Raw genomic sequence first — 22,466 nt, forward strand, 5'->3', positions numbered from 1 at the left:
TGCAATAGTGGCGCCCGAAAGATTTGCATTCGTTACGTATAATTCGAAAGGCGAAAAAAAAAGGGAACAGACGCACTGAGCTCCTTTTTCATTTGCAGCCGAGCGAACTTCCTCGTTTCAATTCGCTTTTCTTTTTTTCACTGTTTACGTCAGCACGTTGCTCGTCGTTTGAGCTGGTTTTTCATCGCGGAAGATCGAGCACCGGCGATTATGTGATTTCTTTCTCCGTCCCTGACTTTTCGTTCGGTTTATCTCGCGATGGAAAAAAAGCAATTTAAAATTTCAAGATAATAAAGGCCCGTTTATTAGTTTCCTCCGACCTTCGATTCTCATCGCCCGCTCGAGTTGATGAATCCGTTATTAGAAAAGTTTGACAAATGCTACTTAAACCTGCAATGCTAACGACTTGCTTCTTCTTTTACTCTCGTCTCCGGCTGTTTTTTTTTTTTTTTTTTTTTTTTTTTTTTTTACAATTATTTCGACAGCGGATATCTTCGATAAGCGATATGCAATATCCGACAGCACCATCTTCGGAACAATCAGTCGGGAGATTCGCATCGTCTTACTAATTTGCTGTAGTGTAGGTCGTCCTACCTCCTGAATCCTGTGAATCTCTGCTTTTGTCAATTAATATTATCGACTCTACAACGTGGCACTTTAATCCACGGAAATGCAACAAAACTGATCCTCCCTCTTTTTTTGGTGCGAGTTTAGCGATAGCTAGAGGGGACCTGATAAATATTCATCGAAAGAGGGTCGCTCAAATCGTCCGGAAACTGATAATCTCGTCATTCGCTCTGTTCCCTTTCCTGCTGTCTTCTGTCGGGCCACTTCTCCCTCCCCTTTTTTTCCCCAGTGCAATTTTCTCATCGTATTTTTTTTGCCTCTCTTTCTCCTTTACAAGAGCGATTTCTCAATTTCGTATGCATACAGAGGAGGGCCACGGGGGAGGAGGAGAAAAAAAAAATTGCAGAAAATAACGTTCGAGGAGGGATATAATGCTGAAAGAGGTTAAGTGCCTACCCACCTCCGTCTCTCTCGCCCCTTTGCGCTGCTCCCTACAGCTGCTCGCGTGAAGTCTTGCGATATTTTTCTCGCTGCTATTTTTTTTTTTTTTTTTTCCCACCCCTCTTAAATTCTCCCGGCTTTTACACGCGGGTATTATAAATTACGGGATTTGATGTATTTATAGTTGGCTCGTTTCGTGGCGAGTGTGTGGTATTAAAATGACGGGAAATTACGATTTGGTTATTCAATTTTTTTTTTGCGGCCAATAGCGTTTGAATACGCATGGATTTTCGATTCGCTGTTGGGTGTTTTTGGGTGACGCTACTGCCAAACAAAATTTGGGATTTTCTCGCGTCACTGGATTAAAACTGAAGCTGTAACGTTGACGAGTGCACGTCTGTGTACGGTGGAAGAGAAAAAAAAAAGATGAGGATGATCGCCTGCTGCCAATGGAAGCACCGGACGCGAGTTTTATTTTTGTTCTATTTCGAGGCCCTTGAGTGCGCTGGGGATTTCCTGGTTCTCTCTTCTTTTTTACTGCTATTACTCTTTCGAGGGCAGAAAGAGAGTCGAAAGGACGACTGGTATATTACGGCAAAAGGTGGACTAGAGCTACTTCTATTTACTACCGCAGCGTGGAGTTGAATCTAGCGAGTTGAGAGTCCGGCTTGCTAGCTGATGTGTGATTTTCTTCTTTTGCCCTACTTTCTTTTTTTTTTTTTTTTTTTTTTTTTTTTTTGTAAATAACACCTCTACGTTGGGTCTGATTTTTCGAATTCGATAGAAAAAGAAAAAGAGATCTTTTGGTCAGGAAAATCAGTGATTTACGGTTCCATGCATATATATACTTCTTTTTCTTTAAAAGATTACCGAAAAATTTTCAAAAGTTTCAAGCAGTCATCGTAATTATATTTTCAGTGGTAAGATGCGAATATGACCAGCCTCGAAATTTTTTAAAATATGAGTTTACATTGTTAAAAAAAATCACTAACTTAAGTAGTACGGTACGAGTATGGTCGGCCCAAAAACGAATGTACGTTATCAAAGATAAAACGTACTGTCTGCAGTAGTATGATACGAATTTTGTCGGCCCATTTTTTTTTCAAAACTATGTTATTAACTGCAAAACTTACTATATTTAGTAGTATGATACGAATATGGTCGGACTAAAAAAATTTTTTAACATTATATTATCAATTATAATTCTTACTTGTTTCAGTAGTACGATACAACTATGGTCAGCCCAAATAATTTATTCAAAACGAAATTATGTTATTGACGATAAAACATATTGTCTTCAGTAGTATGATACGAATATGGTCAGACTAGAACGTTTTTTTAACACGAGGTTATCAATGATTATTTATCCTACTTATTTCAGTAGTACGACACAACTATGGTCAGCCCAAAAGTGCTTTAATGAGTTAAGTTGACAATATTAATGATAACTCTTACTTACTTCAGTAGTATAATAAATATAGTCAGCCAAACATATTATTTAAATTTTGTACCCTTTCAATGACTAATATTATGGTCGAGTTCACGTTGTAAAGAAAAATAAAGTTTAGGTACATTACTATTTATAAAAAATGTTGGATTTTTATCGTATGACACAAATAAGATGAACCTAATACTTTTCTTCGAAACCAAACTACTAATAAAAAAACTTTCGATTTTCAGTAGTATTGTACAAGTACGAGAAAGGTAATTCGACGACATTGCATTTTAACGATGCAATAACATACAAAACCAACTGTTGTGGAGTCCAATAGCTTGTATATTTTTCAGTATAAGAGAGCCACCACAATTAGACTAAGGCAAAAGCTAAATAACGCTTGTACCTAAAATATTGATAAACCAACCAACCATTTTATCCCCACAATACAAAGCCATCGTTAAAATTGTACAACAGTTTCAGCTGAACCGCAGCGCATATCCTTCAGGCACAAAAAACCGCAATCTCGTGGTAATAAATAAAGCGTGAAAAAAAAAAAAACCCTCGTGACCGGAATCACGATAGAGTAAACGCTCGTGGATCTAATATTAAAGAAGGCGGGATGATGTACTCTCTTGCCGCTGCTGCATTGGGGAGGTGTATATCGTACATACGTACCACTAGTCGTCACTGTTACATGAACGTTTTATGCACGTTGCCAGGCAGTGGGTAATACACGGCGACCCGTGCAATGCTTGAGACTATTTTTCTCTCTCTGGTTTTGTGGGCGCGTACATACGCTCCTGACCGATATGAACGTGTTCATGTGTCTGTAAACTACCAGAATATATACGCTGAAGCTGATGATGAAGGTCTCGTTTTTATGTTTTTCCCACCCCCCTTTTTTCTGTACGAAAAGTATGTGCGTTCGCTCGAACACGCGCTTGTATCCTTTAGTTTCGGGGTTGTCAAGTGGAAAAACGTTTTTTGAGTGAGCTAGTAAAGGGCAGAGCGGTTGTGCGTTGTGTACTTTTTCAAGATTGAAATCTCGGCATTGTTGAAATTCGGGTTGCAACAGTGGTTTTTAACTTTTTGAAGACGAAACCAGAGCACTTACATTAGTGTCTTTACACAAAGTAAAACTTGAATCGCTCTCAATTCCGTATAGATGCCACAGTGTTTCTTGATTAGTGTACTCAAAACGATACCGTTGAAACTAAAATAATGAAATTAACTCTGGCGCACGATATTTCTCCGTCAGAGCGGCATTAATAACATTCATACTGGCCTTGTCGTGCACCCGGTGTTTATAAACCGATAAAGCTTATTTACAGTTAAATTAAGCGTCCTCTTCCTCGGATGTTTCAATATTTCACTGACTTCGGCCAAAATTCGGTCTGTCGTGCTATTTGGCTATCCAGTACATCATTATTTGATGCTTGAACGAAATAAATATTAGTTTTTGCACCCAAAACAAACTTAAAAAAAAAAAAACTTAAAAAGTTACAGGCCAATACTATGGTAGCTCAAGTATTTCTCGTTCACACAGACCATCCAAATCTTGTACTTTTTAATTTTCGACTCTCTCGTTACCCCTACCAAAAATTAAGCCATACTGCGAAGGCAAAATTATTTATTCACCAAAGTGTTTTCCTTAGTCGGAACTTTTTGATGATAAATCATAATACCCAGTGCAAACAGTGATCGCTGCCGAAGCACAAATATACACACACGTGTGGTGACCCCGTTTTATTTATCGTCACCGTATAGTGCACGGCAACGGCGTAACACTTCTTTTCGTTAAGTGAACGAGAAAAAAGAAAGGCAAGGACAGCAGAGGAGTACTAGACGTGGCTCGGAAAATTTATAGCATCGGACACGGCCGATTGGCCCCCGAAGATCGCCAGAGTGTCGTTTCAGCTCCGGGTACACGAGCGAGCGTTTGTTCTTGCGCTCCCGTTGCGATGAAAACTACCCTGTGGAATGTATTTTTCTCTCTCCTTTTTTTTTTTTTTTTTTTTTTTTTTTTTTTTTTTTTTTTTTTTTTTTATTTCCCCCCCATTTTATGGAGGTTGGACGAATGACGCTAGTTTTGCGAAACAAGATGTTGGCTCAAGAGTCCCGTGGGCGCGAGCTAGACTTTCTTCATTCGTTTGTCTGTTGGTTTTTGCAGGGACGAGAAACTCTGATCGATTTTTCTCTTCCCGTAAGCAGCCAACTTTACATTTCATTCCAAGAGCAATACCCGATGGTAAGTGATTTATCATGCAACAATCGACCCCTTATAAATCAACTTTAGAAATGTATCTTTGATTTTCAATTAATTTATCTCTTTTTTTTTTTTTTTTTTTTTTTTTTTTTTTTCTAGTTTGATGCCATCAAATTGACGCTGATGAATAGACGAAAAGTAGTTTCGTACTGATTTAAACCAAGAAAACAAAAGGGATAACGCGCATCCCTGAGAACTCGATCAACCACCAGGCGGGCTATGGTACAGCGATTAACATATCCCCACCTTTTCTCAGTCTTCCCGACTCCCTCCGACCGCTGTCGCGCTCAATCCTCACTTTCCGCACTCGCCGATTCGTTTTATTCTCTCTCTCTCTCTCTATTTCTCATCCGCCCACAGCGGTGCTAGCAGCACGCGCACTTTGGCGCAATTTGTGCCTGCAGTACTCTCGTGACAGCAGTTCGATAGCAGTTAGGGAGATTGATTGGTTCGGTTATCTATCCCCTGCCCACCCCCTCCTCTACCTCCGTTTCCGTTGGCTCATTCGTTTCTCCCACCCCCCTCGCTCTCTTTTTTTGTTCAGGCAAGAGGAGAGCGAGAAAAATAGAGAGCATAAGGCAAACGACGACTGCTGCCTATTTTTTTTTTGCAAAGCCAAACCCAGACGTTTTCATCGCTCGGGTGATCGGTGCTAGCGTGATTCTTTGAAAAATCGTCCTGTGAGCGGGTCGGGGTGAAAAAGCACGGGCTTCTCTTTCCGGTGAGATATAGCGAGGAGTGCGTGTTGGGGATCATCGTTTGGGTTACCTGTTTTTCGGGACTGATAAGTGACGGTGTGGATTTCGCTCGAATTGGGAGATTTTTTTTTTTTTTTTTTTTTTTTTTTTTTTTTTTTTTTTCTACCGCTGACTGTGGTAACGTACAGAAAAAAAGAAAAAAAAAGGTTTACCACGAATAAGGAGGAAAAGGGAAGGGTAAAAAATGTACGATGGACTCACCGTATGCTACGTGTGATGCTGCCGCTGTGGTGTATGCGAATGAACTCGTTGCTGGTGGTCGCCACGTGGAAGTACGACTGCTTCTCGTTGACGAAAAACGTGTCCGGCACCCAGATGTTCCTGATGAATTCCGAGCCGACGCTGAGCGTCTCGACGCCGGCGCGCTTTTTGAACGCCAGCCTCGGATCCTTCCAGAACTGCCGGAAGTAAAAGTCCAGCGTAAAGTCCTGCGCGACGGTGGTTCATGCGTGGATGTCGTCGTCGTCGTCGTTGAAAGTGGTCGACCGTTCGGAAACACAGAGCACGTGCGTTAGTTAATTACGAAACCTTTTTTCTTTTGTTTTTTCTTTTCTTTTCGCTACGGACTTGCTTTTTGAGATGACTGCAAGGTGTTTCTTTTTTTTTCGTAAAATAATCCTTACAGCTTATTTCGATTTGCACGGAGAGTTTCGTTACTTTGATTTTGATTTTTGAAAAGAGTATTGAAAGAAAAAAAACATCTCCATGAGTTAAAAAAGTCTAACCATCTTAAAAAGCTCGCCACTGCGTAAGTCATGCTCGATTTTTCATTTGCTCCCTTTCCAATCATTCAATTCTATTTTTCACTCACTCCCTTCCATTCGTACATAGATATAGCATCTACTGATGTGTAGCACCGAAGTCACAAGATTCAATAAAAAGCCATGTCAAAAAAGTAAAACACAATTTTTCAAAAGTTACAGCTATGACTCGTGTGACCTCACATAAACATATAAATATATATTTTATGTATAATAAATTATGAGGAATGCTCGATACTAGCACTTTGTATGAGCTTAAAAATTAATCGTATTTATGAATATCAAACAAATGTACGTATCAATGGATGACGTAACCCGATTTGTGCATAAAGTTGTCCAAGATGCATAAAAAGGCATAGCTCGCAACATTCCTCGTATAAAGAATTGTTGCAGGAATTCCTTTGATGTTACTTTGGGTCGTACTATTAAGCATTTTTTTTTTTTTTTTTTTTTTCTGGTTTAGCTCTATATCGATACGTATCCTCTCATTGCAGGGAGAGTTTTGTTTGAGAGTAAAGTACAAGAGCAGAACGTCCCCTCGTAAGTGGACGGTTGTTGAATATACAATGTATATACATAAGGCCATGACCTAGCGGCAAACACTTATAAAGAAACAAAGGTATAATATGGGGAACAAGTGTACACTGCTTGCGAAGTAAAAAAAAATATATATATATATATGTATCAAGAAAAATATCAAACAAGAAAAAAAAAGAGAATAAAATAAACAAGCGCTCGATCGTACGATTGATTCGTATTTTATTTGTTTTTCAACAACTGTCAAGTATTGTTAAACATAATATACCCACAACGTAATCATAAGTTTTTTGAGATTCTTTTTTCCGACAACCAACGCTACCATTAAAATTCAACGAAAGGATTGTCCACCTACGACTCCGCGGGTAATCTCATGTTTACAACCAACCAGAGTCCTTAGAGGAAAAAAAAAAGGTACTCGGGCAAAGCCGATTTCGCCCACTTCCCTCTTCAAATTAGTTATCATACGCGTGTGCGCGAGCGCAGTTCCTCGGAGTTAAATCCTCGAAATAACTACGTGGGATGTATGCACCCGTACTCGAGGTACTTCTTGTAGGCAATTGGGATAATTTTCACCTGCAAGCTTTTACGTTGCATCGTGAAAACCGAGCCCCGAAATCCGAGGTCTTGTCAGGTTAAAGAGAATCACTTTTATAAATATAATACAGATTCGATACTTTGTGAGAAGTCTGCACTCGGTCGTTGTTCCGGCATCTCGTGACAATGGTCAGAAAAAAAGCAAGGCAAGATTGACGCAAGAAAAAATAACGCGGTAGAGAAAAAGACTAGAATACGGGTAAGAGGGACCGAGAGCCTCGGCTGGCAATTATAAAGCAGAAAAATAAGACGAAAAAAAGAGTAGTAGTAGTAAGAACGAGGCTACGAAAAAGAGCGAAGGAGGTGGAGGAGGAGGAGGAGGAGGAAAAAAAAGCAAAAGCACGACGACGAGGGAGAGAGACGTTACGAGCCTTAACGTGCTCGCTTAAGGCGCTTTAAGCTTATCAGGGGGGTGGGGAGGCTTCTCCTGCCCCCGGTAACTGCGACGACCGCGCTATTCGTGATTTGCGAGGCAACATGAACGCGGGCGCTGCGGCGAACTTGAATTTTTAAAAAATCCCCGGCTCCCTCACCTGCGACCTCCTTTTAACGCAGAGCACATGAGCCACTCTAATACTCGTGACCTGATCGGAGAGAGAAAAGCCTCTCTCTTTTTCATCCCTTTTTTTTTTTAAGGATAAGTACGTGGATATCGCCACAAGATCCATGGTTTTTTCATCGCTTCCGACACGGCAAAGGGATTTTAAATTTTAACTCGGATTGCCCTCTAGCTGCTCTGCAGAGCATGCGTTTATACAATTTTAAAGTTTGTCGCGTCGAGCAGCTTTTCTTTTTGTTTCGACTCGGTGAAAATTGCGTGCCAAGGACGGATTTCATTTTTTGCACACAGTCAGGACGAAAAATTCGTCACCTCGTCTGTTATTTTTTTTTTTTTTTTTTTTTTTTTTTTTCTATCAATTGGTGACGTAAACACAAATATTTCGTTTACTCGAGCTATTGGGGATGGAAAACTGCGCTTTCCAGTGACAAACCCCCTTCATCCGAATTCCAAGGCCCGACTCGGTACAAAAACCAAATCCAAAACTGCATTATCGAAACTTGGCTCGCAAACGAGACCATCGCTCTCCTCCCAAGCACAACTAGTGGTAGCGGAAAAGGAAAAAAAAAAAAAAAAAAAAAAAAGGTAAATAAATAAAACTGACCCCATCAATCTTGCAAGCGAGCATAGTTGTAGCAGTGGCTCGCGCGGGAGCGTGTGTGCACAGGCGCGAGCCAACGAACTTTACGAATCAATCGTCCCGAATCGAGTGCCATGGCGATGTTTTTTTTTTTTTTCACAACACGTGTGGCTGTCGCCAACGGTACGTATTCTTGTACATAATACATGATTACAAAAGCTCGGGAGTGCCGTGTTTGCACTCTTGTTGCACGCAAACGATAATAAAAACAAACAAACGAACAAACAAACAGACAGACAACGTTGATATACAAGATACGAATTGTATGAAAATAATCATGAAAAATAGAGAGAGAGAAAACGTGTACAGGCACACAGAGGAGAATCTAATGCTCGTTGCTGGTGGAAAAATAAAAAGGGGAACCAGAGCTTGGCTAACTTGTTTAGCGAGTTTGTGCGCTCTGTGCGCGGTACAACCGGGAAAAAAAACTTTCCTCGGAATTTTTCGGCAGTACCGCTGTACTCCTGCTCCGCAGTGGAACGCGCGGTATAAGGCTGTCGGGTTTTCCAAATAAAAAACAAAACCGAAAAATCATAATTTCGAAATAAAGGTCACCCATCTCCGCATACGAGAAAATTCGTACGGTTCCAGTGTATAACTCACGGCCTCTCGGCACGGGAGAATGAAACAGAGACGGAGTGAAAAGAAAAAAAAAAAAAAAAAAAAACAACAAGGGCGTGTCCCGAGCAGCGTATTTTTTTCCCGTTCAAAGTTGAGGGCTCCCTTTTTCCCTCGAGAAGCATCATCTTATAATATAATACAGTATGCGTGTGTACCCACGGAGGGAGGAGTCCCAGATGGGGGAGGGGGATGCGAAGGTCGTGCCATAATCGCGGACGCAAGGACGCGTGCGTATAAAAATACACGCGTATATAGGGGCTCCGATTGTTGCGACGCTCACACGTTTGGGTCACAGAGGGAGCGAACGGAAAACAGCCGAGGACTTTGTTTGGGGGTGAAAAAGAAAAATACGGCACTCCCGCGTGCGTAACGCAATACGCTTGGAGAAAAATCGCCCATAGGTGCGCTTGATGGATACAAAAAGAGAGCGTGTGAGTCCTGATACCCCTGCACCCTCTTCCCGCAGCTTTTACAGCGTTTTTCCTCTTTGTCGCGTGTCACCCGTATAAATAAAGGAGGACGAAAGATAGGGGGTGGGAGGAAAAGGGGATGATTGTTTGCGTGAGTGCGTAAGCCAGCGAGATCTCTGCACTGGATCTCCTTGTACGAAATATTCATGCAGCATGCAACGGCGGACGGACGGACAGGTAGAAAATTGGGGGATGCACCTTTGGGCCCCGCGTGCGTGTGTTTATTTTTACGTTTTACACGATGGGAAATACGCCTTGTCTTCCGTTTGTACAAGACGCGCTATTGCGTACTCTATTTTTTCTTTTCTTTTATTTTTTTGTTTATACATCACATATTCGCAATGGTGCAGAAATAAGGGGAAAATATACAGGATGTACCGAAACTGTTACCTCGTATTTACACTATACACGTACTCACATGGGAAAATGGCTGTGCAATGTACATATTATGTGAATGGAGAGATATCGATGCAAGTAAACTACAGCTGGTAAACGGACAAGTGGACAAACAAACAAACAAACAAACGAAGATTGACTCATCGACGAGTGGTACGGTACAGTACTCAAATACAACGGAGAGTTGCTCGCTCAATCGACGCCGATGATATTTGCGTGTGACAAATTTTACACCGATTAATCGACTCTCGAGATAGCATTTCCGGGCGATATTGCGGGATAAACTAAACAGGTATATTTGTACAGTAGATGCAGAGTGAGTATCGTCGGATGATCTATCACGGCAACTGTAACGTATTTACTTGGAAAGAGAGAGAGAGAGAGAGAGAGAGTTTCGAGCAATACAGCGGGCCCAGCAGCGCGTGTCCTATACACGTACGTCGAGTCAACTCGGCGCTGACATCCCCGATGATATCCCTTCGAGGACGCGTATAATATGTAAGGGTGTCTCCGGAGCTCAGGACTCAAGTGTGTGTGTGTGTGTGTGTGTGTGTGTGTGTGTGTGTGTGTGTGTGTGTTTTAATATGACCAAGTATGTAAGGGATGCTTGTCAACAGCTTCGGGTGGGTGCATGGAAGCCGCCCCTCCCGCGTGTTGTGTGTATCGTGGTACGCTCACCCACGTAAGAAGGTATGAATTTTAAATGGGATCGCCCACATCGTCGGGATTATGCCAGGATCGAGGTATGACCGATGGAGGTAAATACGTATGATCCGATCTTATGCGTTATCGACGGCGATGTGATGAATGACGAAGAAAAAAGTTTTGCTCTCACGAGGTGTGCGACTTTTCGATTGAACTCTGCCCGCGCTTCCTTCCGCTTTTCTTTTGAACTCTGCCTTACCTCCCTCCAAACGCGACACTATACAAGTGGCAGATGCTACTCAAAGGAAAATCCACCCCATACATCTGCTTTTCTATCTGCACTTTGTGTACAAATTTGAAAATGCATTTGAGATCTACTCGAAACTACACCTGCTGCAAAAGGGAGAAAGAAGTTGAATAAACACCACTATTTTTCTCGCGTTACTAGAATACAGGAGTTCAGAGACGAGTGTACCGAGGAGGGATTTTTCCTCTGAATAGATCATCCAAGTGGGTGTGCGTTGGTGTGTGGGAGTCACTCTCCTTCTTAGGTAAAAGGAGTTTGGGGGATAGGGTGGCTTGCCGAATCCCAGCTAACTTTACAGGCGGAAAATCTTTGGGTATATCGGAGGCTTCCCAATTGCTCGCCGTTTGTCATGGAAAATACGAAAAGTTGGCGGAAAACTCTTTCTTTTCTACTGCTTTTTTTTTTTCCTCGTTTAATTTCGGACTTGGCTCGCAAAAGTTTTCCTGCTACCTTCTGTTTGGAACCTTTGGTGCAAAAGTTTGTGATTCCACTCGGTTGTTGTCGACCGATGATTTAATGCCTTGGATTGTTGGTTATTGCTATTGAATGCGAAACGCGAAAGAGTGACGGAATACGCATGATCTCAAAAAACCATCCCAACACAACCCACTCCAGCCTTCACTTAGACGCACTCCCACGCACTTTTCATTTCGCTCTCATAAGAAAGAGATAGTCGACAGAAGCTTTCCTACGAGCGAGTGATGGAAAATCTCAAAGGCAAGGCGAACAATTTGAAGCACACATGTATAACGTAGATAATTCATTGATCCGTGCATGAGCTGCTCAGATAGCACGCGCTGAAGAAGTTAATATTTTTTCGTGGATGTAGTCGAGCGATTAACTCTAACGGGATCAATAATTCTCGATATACAGTATTATACGCATATTCGTAACGAGCGTCATTCACAACTTTGCACTATGAATCTCTCTGTTATAGCTCATGGAACGAGATATCATCTAAATTTATTAATCTATTAACGATCCTGGGGCGATAGTTGGTGATATTAACTTGCGGAAGCTATTATCGCGATATATATTAATTAAACCTGCCATCTCTACTTGAATTATCGGATCCATTGTTGTAAATTATTAACTCCTACGGCTGGTTAAATTCAATCGATGCACGAAGCTAGATTGGCAAGTAATTAAGGGACCGGAGTGATTTCAGTAGAAAAGATCGAGTTTGGTCAGATACCCCGATGATCTGTCTCGTGTTTCATAATTTCGCCACTGAGCCGCCAATAGATAAGGAAAAAAGGATGTACGTAATTATGGACGATACCCCTCTGCATTGAAGTTTGTAAAAAAAATCACAAAGTGAGAGAGAGGAGAAAAAATCCAGAGTGTGGGATGTAGTCAAGGGAGAAGACAAAAAGCCCCCCTTGGTCGCGTTGGCTATCCTCGTTCCTTCTTTTTTTCTTCTTTATCTTTCCATTCCCAAGATCCTCCCACTGCAGCTCTTGTTCGCTCTTTTTGTCCAGGACTTAAGCTCACTGAGTTAAACGCCCCGAAAGACTGGGCCTCGTATTGCTAGCGCACGGAAGAGTGAAAGAGCTTCCATGTACGTAAGGATGAAGGAACCGCAGCACTCCCTTCCTTTTATCCCCCCACACTCGTGTCCCTTTATCTCCGATCTTTTTAGCCTCGTGTTAGCACTGGTCGCTGCTTTCCTTTCGTTGTCAGCTGATTCGTTTTTCCTTTCTAAATTTTCCTTTCCCTACGCGTGAGTAGGATCGATTCGAGTTTTCCACAACTTGTGTTTGCGTTTTATTAAAGAAAAATCACACTTTTTGGGATTCCCATCAACTTTCACGTATCCCACGAAAGAAAACAAGACACGGAACCTTCATATCGGCTAGAAAACAACAACAGCTGTTACCATCCTTCCTTTTCGAGGATAAAAAATTCAGATAAGATCATAAACACGCACGTACGTGTCCTTGATATGACATCTCTTTTTTAATCTTCCTCTTTCGTCCCTCCGATGCGGGCCTTCGCATTTTCCTCTGTCCCTTCCATCTTTCCACTCGTGCATTTAGTAGATACAGTCACGCAATCAGCCGTTTACCAGGGTTTTCCTTGCAAGAGCACTATCTATTCAGATAGGGGGGGGGGGAGTCAGTCGTGGACAGCTCCTCTTTGAGATGTTCGAACTGGCAACTATCAGTGCTACCACTGCGACAAAGAAAGCGATTCCCTTTGAACTCTGCGGACATTGAAGTTTTTAAAAGACTTTATTGCCGATAGATGACTGACGCTTGTGTTTTATAGGATCGCTGAGAACTCTTTTATAGATCACATTTGTCACAGACGTATAATACGCGTGACTCGAATTTCATGCATCCCCGCTGGAATTCACACATAATAAAAACACAAAGTTATTGTAGGCCATTAAATTACCTCGTCATCGCCAAAACTCAGTGAAATTCCACTTCCTCTTCCCTCAAGACTTATTCGCGTGCTTTCCTAAAACCACCGTCTCGACGACGAGTAAATATTGACTCTCGTCTGGCAGTCAGATCCACTGCATTCGGGAAAAATTTTTCCTCTTCTCCGCTTCTACCGCGTGTACGCGAATAAAAGTTAGGTCCCACAAGCGGTAATGTATTTGAAGCTTAACTTAAAAAAAAAAGTACACGCTTATGAAACTTGCCATAGAGATGTAACTCGAGAGTGGGATGTATGTATGTTTCACCTCGAAGAAAAATATACATTCCGGTACACACGCGTCGATTGAAGCCTTCCGCGATCCTCTGCTTTCCACGTCAATTTACTCATCTTTTGTAACCACAAAGGGTCCAAAAATGCCACAACATAACAACTACTCCCTGTGCAGAGTAGCGCCGTGGCATAACTTGTCCCAGCCATTCGGAGCAGACGCGAATGGCGTCCGTTGTCCTCGTGTATCTCTGCAAGTAATGTCAGCCTCCTCTTCCCCCTTATCCGCAGTGCGCCTGGCTCTAAGTTATTGTTTTAAAAATTGCAGCCCCCAAGTCTCGTGGGAGTTCACAAGTATATCGAACACTTTTCGCGTTTCACGTGCTCGGCATGTGTGTATGTGCCGATACAAGAAACGGAGAGTCGTGAAAAGAGGAAGTAAGGTGCCTAACGAAGCCTTTTTTTTTATTTCAGCTCATTCGGATCTAAACGGAAACCGCAGCCGAGCGCCTCATCGTGGCCACCTACAGGATCATTATACGCAAGCTGTACACACCACTCAAGCCCCGGTGTACAATGCGTCACAAACTAACGAGCACCAAGTCCTTCCTACTCGGCGCCTAATGAGTTTGTAGAGAGTTAACTCTGTCGTTCTATTTATGATCACGTGCATGTGTACGCGTGTGCCTTTTTTTCCCCCCGCAAAATCTCGCAGATTGGATGGCAGTCGAGTGGAGGGGGGGGGGGGTCAAGGACTCTGCGAGGCTGCGCGCACGTAATTAGAGGAGCTTAGAGTTGAATTTGGTTTTCACGGAGAAATCGGATAATCCACCCACTTTCAGCCCTCCCTTCTAAAAAGCAGTGGGCGCCACCCTCCTCCCAGGAAGCAGGTACTTGCGAATCCTAAAATTTTCCCCCGCAGGACAAACGTGAACGATCCGAGGGCGCGTCGTGGGCGCCCGAGGAATTCCGCTCGCGAGCCACCCGCGGATATAAAGCTCCCGGGCAATAAGTCAGGGGGGCGGCTAGTTCTCGAATGGGGCGAGAGGAGGAGGAGAGGATACCCAGTGGCTTCTGAGGTCCAGAGCTATCACCCGCTTGGCCCGGTTGGCGCGACTCCAGCGGCGCACTGCAGAAAGGGGCTTCTCTCGGTTACGGCTCCACGAGCGCCGCTATCATATTTCTTCGCCCACGCGTACATGCACGTCTCTTCGACTCGAGGGAGATTCTTGTAGGTGTGCGTACGTGCGGCCTCGACCCTCCGGAGGCTTGATTCGATCAGCAGATGTATGTCTTACACGTAAGGTGCTCGGGAATCCGGGGATTGTCTTTGTTTGGCTTACGGATGCTCTTTCGATATATCTTCCAACTGTGGGCCGTGTGTTGTATACAACTTTCCATCTGTTGACGGTCTCCGCGAGAGCACTTGGGGGCTCACTAAACTGGTTGGTGTTGGATGATCTCGACGCGCCAGGGGCAAAGTGCTACCTCGAGGACCCTAAGTGCCACACGAGCATTGCTCCCGATCGTTCGGGGCGTGGCTGTGTGGGTGGGTATCGGCTTCTTTGGTTTGGCTTTGGTGAAAAATTTCCAGGGCAAGTGGAAGTAGAGCTTCTTGGGAATTTTTTTCCTCGACTGTGCTCGTTTAATTGTTGAGCGTACGCGTGTTCAATGGGATAAAAAAGCCCCCGTAAAGCTCGAATTGAAGTTTTTCCCCTGCACCCATCGCCGGGAACGAGGCATGAGCGCGTTAAGCGTCGAGAAAATTGTCGCGACAGCGTGTATGCTTTTTTTCGAGCACTCGTGAGTCTTGAAAACTGCGCGATGAGTACGGAAATACCTAGAGGAAAAAAGCTCTTGAAAAAGGATTGCGAAGACAACAGCGGTGTACGGCACAGGCAGGGAAAAAAAGGGAAGATCGTTAAGCTGGTTTAAGGAGCGTTGCTAAAGAGGGAGACGTCCCTTGATGATCTTCCCGGGTCCGGTGTTCTTGCGCCCCTGGCTGGAGTAGAATAGCGAGCTCGTAGGAATATCAAAGGGACGAGAGGGAGTTGGGCGCGCGAGCGAAGGAACGTCTCTTTGCATAATCTTGAGCAGGTCGTGTAAACGCGTGTGTGTTGGCGTGCTTTTTTTTTTGAAGTGACAGGGATGGCGGGAAGGGGAAAAAAAGTTGAATTTTCCTTTTGTTTGCTCGTGACGTCGTTTTATTCAATTTTACGAGTGAGCGGGGCGTGCGTTTATGCGAGGTTCATTGGTGCTTTCTTTTTTTAGTACTTTGTAACGTTGGATGGATTTTTTCATTATTTTTCTCATCGAAAAAGCATCAGTTCGGGACAAAGCATGACACGAATACCTGGCGAAGCTCATTGTCTGACCTAAAACTGACTTACTCTACTGAAACCTTTTTCCCCCTTTATTTATTCTCGATTAAAGTACGAAAAACTTATGTTCTAAAGAACTGTACTCGCACGTAGGATTCATCGAAAAGCTGTTTCAACCAAAGTAAAGAGCAAGTGAGCGTAAAAAAGTAATTTACATCTACCAAGTTGCAATAGGCGCATTCGCGCGATAAATAATCGGCATCAAAAAAAAACAAAGACGAGTAGGCATTTGGGCTCAATGGCTCGGAAATTTCAGAGGCTACACTCACCCGAGTGCAATGGATCGCAAAGAGAAACTTTTTCTTTAAATACTTCCCCCCCCCCCCACCCACCACACGCACATCCCAATAAAGGAGATCGCGTATTCTGTCACCCCTTAACATTTATTTGGCAGCACCTAAGCGTAGCCGCGTTTCAGCGCCAACGGAGCGATCGAAGGTGCGCCTCGAGTGCTACACCAGGAGTGGCACGTACAACGATGCAGTGTTTTCTCTATAGCCCGCCCGTGCACGTAGATCGTAAAAATAAAACGGGCCCGAGTTTTCTTTCCCCAGCCTTCGCGAAGCCACTGCAGCTTCTTTATTTTCACGCGGGAGCGTTATACTGCACACCACGCAGAAGTACCCTGTTTTTCGAAATAAAGACAAGCCGTTTAGCCGAGGTGTGTATTGTGTCGAAGACGTTGCGTTACTATTACTATTTTTTTTTTTTTTTGTTCCCGTGCATACCTATGCGAAAGCAAAATCCCAAGCAAAGCAAGCCAGAGGCGCGCACACGCGTAAGTGTAGATGTACTAAAACAAGTAAAAACGAATTTCGACAGTTGTGTCGAAATAAAGGGGGATGATTGATCCTCTGCATCCGTTTCTCAAAAGCAATATCAGTGGCATAGTTGGCAAACAATACAAGTACATGGAGGAAAAAAAAAAAAAAAAATTAAGGACAAACGTCACACAATATACATGTACAAGAAGAAAAATAAGCTTTACGTATATTTACAATATATATATGTATAAAACCATTCTTAAGCGCACGCACATGACATGTGACGCGTGACAGCATAATTATAACCATATAACGACACAGCTGTACGGCGGGAGATATTTAATATGTAAAAATGAGTGAAAATACAAAAAAAAAAAGAGCAATTGCGCACTACACACGCACTGACAATGATATCTATATATCGACGAATGTCTTAGCACATCAATATAAGCATCGTCTTTTTTGTTCGAGCATTCCTGTGGTGTTTTTTTATTTTGTTTGCTGGCCAGATAACATTAGTCGGGAAGATTACAGACGTCTGATTTTTTTCTCTGTTTTATGAAGGTGTCTTTTTTTTTTGAGAATGAAATTGTCCTGTTCTTAGTCTTCATATTCTCCTTTTGGGTTGTTACTATATTTATAAATGTTGGGAGGGTCAGGGGCTAGGATTCGAGTAAGGAATCAGATGCTGGGCAGTTACTGCAGAAGCAATTTGGAGTAATAAACTGCACTGTTTACCAAACTACTGATTTTCGAGTGGCAATAATAATGTATATAAAAAGAAAAAAGTAACTCATGTTTCCAAGCAAACACATTCCAAACATAATCCATCCGACAAATAAATAAATTGTCCCCAAGGAATTTTTTGTTTTTTGTTTTTTTTGTTCAACCATGCGAAATCTTACGTCCTGCATAATACGGGCGACTGCGATAGTAAATAAGCTCCCCGAGCAGGGCATAAATTTGCCTCTTGAAATTTTGAAAGGAAATCGCTACTGCCCAAGATCCTCCTCCCAAAGGCGTTTGGTGCGACGTTGCACGGGAAATATACATACATAGCCTCGGGAAAAAGCAAAATAATACATAAGATCGGACGTTTGACGGGAACCAATGGGAAGATCGAAAAAAAAAAAATAATAATAATAATAATGATGGCCACAGACAGTATAGACAGTATAGAAACAATCAGAGAGTTACAGGCGAATATATATATATATATATATATATATATATATATATATATAAATGTATATAAATATTATAATATAACCAATATAGATGTAGGTATATATTAAATAACAACGGCGCGAGTGGTCACGTTCCAGGTGACAGTATGTCGGCTTGATTTGGTTTCCGCACAGGGCTCAACACCTGGGGTCCAGTCTCGTACATTTAGCCTTAAACACTTCTCACCCACGCACATTTACGTGTCCCACGGTACACACATACACACAGCCTCGTGAGCACCAAGTTGTGTATAGTACAAAGGCACACCGAGAGAAAAAAGAAAAAAAAAAAAAAAAAAAAATGGTAACAAGTTACGACGGGGGGGGAGAGAAGGAGAGAGCTGCCAGAAAGTTGCCAAGTGCTCTATACGTTGTATTATATACACGGGCGTCCTGCTACCGGCAAACGTAAGGATGAAACGAGAATGTATGCTCCCATCGAGAATCAGATATTGTGTGGCCTGGTATGAGAGGGTCTCGCGCGCTAGCGTTCACTAATGCGATGAATAACACGCAAGCGGGAAAAGCAGCTTCGGGGATGAAAAATAAATCCTGATGGGAGTTATTACTCCTATGCTGATCATTTGAAAACACACTACACCCGAGATACGGTTAATGGCAAGGATAATTAACACTCGTTATCGCGTTCCCTGTTTTTCCCGTCCCGTCCTTTTTGGCATAAAATACATACATTTTTTTTTCTCCTTCTCTTCCCGCTTCGTTGCACGGGGTGTATATATATATATTAAAACCCCGTACATCCCCTTTTTTCCATCATTGTTGCGTTATTTGTCATTATTCCGTGGCACCACGAGAATGCTTACGTGTGTACAATATAATTTTTATGAAAGCAGCTGAAAACATACACCTGTACCTGTACGTTCAATGGGACACGTCTCGCTTGGGCTCGTTCGATTTAAACCTGAATGTACCAGCCGGAGCGAATTTATTACGTAATACACGTGTACGTGTGTTTGTGCGTGTACACATAGATTGTAAAATTAATAAGTGTACAGTGTGTACCCATTCACGTACGTAAAAAACAACTTTACGACTCTTTTGTGTAGGACGTTATATTTGTTGTACACAATGAATCGACTCGTGATGATGTGCCCCTGCGAAGCTTGCCTCGGAAATATGAAATTCACTGTGTTTCATACAAATGCCCGTTGATTTTTTTTTCATTTCAATTGAAGTTTTTTACATTCAACGTTACGTATGTACATGGGCCTTTTGTTTCAGTCCTGTTGAGGGAAAAATGTTCGGGGTAAGCTGAAAAAGTAGAGGAAAAAAAAAATTTATTTTTTCCAAAGAGCGCAAAGCACGCACGGGGACATTGAAACACAGAATGTTTTTCGAATAAAAGCACAAGCCGCTCCTTTGTACGATAAAGCGGGGAAAAAAAAAAAAAAAAAAAAACTATCAAATGACTCGAGTTTTCCATCAGAGGCCAAACTGTTGAAAAAGCCGGCTACCGTACACTGCCAGGGTCTAATAGCCAATGTGTGTGGATCGTAAAAGTGGCTTTGCTCCATCCATGCGGTGCAGCAGCCGCGCCTTTGCAAAAATGCAAAAAAATTCGCGTTTACTGATACAGTGGGTGTGCAAAGGCGCCGAGCAAATTGAAATTCTCGCGGGGCTATGAGTTTTACTTAAGAAGCTCTCGCGGCTGGTCGGATTATAGACGTCGCTGGCGTCAAGAGTACAGGGAGGGGAGGGGGGTAGATTGCGGTCGCCGGTGAAAATCGATTTCCAGCTTTTCCGCGCACAGTACGTACCTGACTACCGTTACGCTGTGGGTTGGCCTGCACGTGGTTCTAAGTCAATTTGCATTTTCAATGGCTTTTTTCTCTTTTGGAAAACGATCCAGGCAAGCTTCGCTAAGGTTTTCGGTAGCTTTTTGTGTTTTTTGTACGTGTAGACTTGAGCATAGACACTTTTTTGAGTACTCCATTTCACGATTTTTTCAAAAAATGTAGTTCACTAACTTGTGCTCAAAATTTTTTATAATACAGTAAGAAATTCTTTAAAATACTCCACAGTAATCTTTATTCTTGAAAAATACATAGCTCTGTTTTTTGCTGAAAAAATTGTTGGCGACTCTATTACGTTATACATACAAAGAAAAATAAAAAAAAAAAATAAAAAAATAAAAATAATACATTATATTTTTATTACGAATGTATTAATAATTCACAAAAGATCCATCCTCAAGTCTTATTGTATGTCTCTAAAAATGCTTTTGATGAGTAATGTACGTGTACACGTATAAGTGTATAACAGCGAGCGCACATTGCATTAAATATAATGATGATGATGATAATTAAAATAATAATAATACTGATGATATAATAACAACGTATATATTGCGCAGAATTATCAATTCAACTCAACAATATCGACCACAACAGTCCAACCAACCATAGCAATATGAAATTACGTATTGTTATATATTTACGTATATATATTATACACTTGTATCTTACGTATATAGTGACAAGTGGAGCAAAATATACAATACACAGTAATAATAGTAATAATAATAATAGTAATCATAATAAATAGATAATATCTTGCGACGACTGCGGAACGTAGCAAGGTTCCCTTGTACACAGTTCAGCCAACCAAACAGCTGTGAGAAAGAGAGAGACGAGCTAAAAAACATAGTTAGTTCACAACATACTCATGTATACTTCGTAGATGTATACACACACTTGTACAAATATGGATATATGTATATGTATGCATGGGTATATATTTATATTATGTACAGAGAGATGACGTGATACCACGACGTATGTATGAATGTATGTATGTATACAAAAACACAATGCTCTTGTCGTATATGGCATTTTAGTCGGAACAATACACATCATGTTACATGTAGGAACGGTTGGGACGGCTTATTACGTTCTGCCTTCCTGGACCTACATGAACGTGTAGGCGGAGAAGGATGGGAGGATGCTTTTGCTCTTGTTCATTCGTACTTTCTTTTTTTGTTTTATGTTTTTTTTTTTTTTTTTTTTTTTTTTAATTCCGCCCCCATCACCACAGAATCCGTAGCGGCAATTGCTGCAACAGCGCATTTACATGTATACGGTTAGTTGGAGGCGTAAGGAAGAAAAAAAAAAAAAAAAAATTGGTGTGCGGTTGTGTGCACAGAGTCGCTTGTCTTGTGTCTCGTGTGCTACTTTTACTAGCGGGTTGGTTGTCTTGTCTCTTCTTTTTTCCGTCACATCCCCGGTTTTTCTTTCTTTTTTTTTTTTTCCATTCGCCCATGCACGAGTGCTCGTCGAGCAATTTGCGAGCGTTGCGTCTAGTTCAATAAGAAAACGAAGACGAGGGTGGAAAAGGAGGGAGCAAGGAACGGAGCTTGGCTGGGAGGGGAGAAACACAGTGCTTGGCACGGCTTTCTATTGTACCCGCGAGCACTTTGTTACGGCGCTCGGGCAGGGCTTTCGAAAGGATGATACTCGTGTGTGGCTTTTTTGCGCAGGACCACTCTGATCTGGCAGCTTTTCCGGGGGCTCGCGCGAATTTATGGACTTTTTTTTTTTTTTTTATGCCTCGACGTAATTGAAAATGCTCTTGTTGGGCTGTCTCTACCCTCGTGATATTTAATGTTTTTTTTTTTTAGCACACATTTTTGTTTTTTTGTCAATCGTGAAAATCGTTTATGCCAATCATATGTGTGTACACTCATGCAATGGGTACAATACAAATTTACACAAGAACATTTTTCCTTTTCCATCAAAAGCACGTACATATGTTACAAATACGTCAAACAGCGTTGCAAGATCACAATGAACCTTCACTTCGTAAGACAGCGATAAACAACAACGATATTACGACACAACAGATCCGAGTATCATTGTAAAGAAATATTACGATGCCGCAAAGTTAGGTGGAGTCTCGTTTTTCAAGTTGAAAAATATGGTAACTTTTTGTTTTTCATTAATATAACGTCTCAAAAGTTAAAGGACAGTTATTTCGTCAAATATCCAATAGTATTACGGCTGGTAAAAGTCGTCGTACATGTACAACGATTCCAAGAGACAGCTAGTACTTGAGCAGCTTTCATTTTTTTCCCTTTGAATGTCTACTTTTCTTCAACAACAATCTCCGAATCTTTCAATAAATACCATCTTAGAATCCAACCAAAAATGTAATTTTTTCTATTTTTTATTTTTATTTTTTTTTTATTTGCAAATTGATGTTTATTATCCAAAGACACACGGGTACTTATCAGTAGTTGAACAAAGCATTCGCACGAAAAGATTTCAAAACCACTTCGATTTGGATGAACGACGTACACTTTCTTTTGATGAAAATGTGAATTCTTCAACAGTTTTGTTTCCTCGGAAAGTAAGTTAACTACCACGTGTGAGTTACTACCTCATTCAACTTGAAAAAGAATCGAGGTACCACCTTAAT

The 22,466-nt window shown here is 41.8% G+C and overlaps 1 protein-coding gene across 6 annotated transcripts in view; it reads right to left on the reverse strand.

Annotated features, from left to right (window-relative positions):
* Positions 1–22,466, reverse strand: part of Rdl (Resistant to dieldrin) — a 133,444-nt gene that overhangs the window by 43,797 nt on the left and 67,181 nt on the right. For all 6 annotated transcript variants that reach the window (XM_089594078.1, XM_089594082.1, XM_089594081.1 and 3 more), the window contains one exon: positions 5,672–5,898. In XM_089594078.1, the coding sequence (XP_089450204.1) occupies positions 5,672–5,898 (227 nt within the window). The remainder of the gene's footprint in view (positions 1–5,671; positions 5,899–22,466) is intronic.

The sequence above is a fragment of the Copidosoma floridanum genome, unplaced genomic scaffold (assembly GCF_036245765.1).
Source record: "Copidosoma floridanum isolate Cflo_tuat_1 unplaced genomic scaffold, Cflo_Japanese_pri ptg000020l, whole genome shotgun sequence".
Taxonomy (NCBI): Eukaryota; Metazoa; Arthropoda; class Insecta; order Hymenoptera; family Encyrtidae; genus Copidosoma; species Copidosoma floridanum.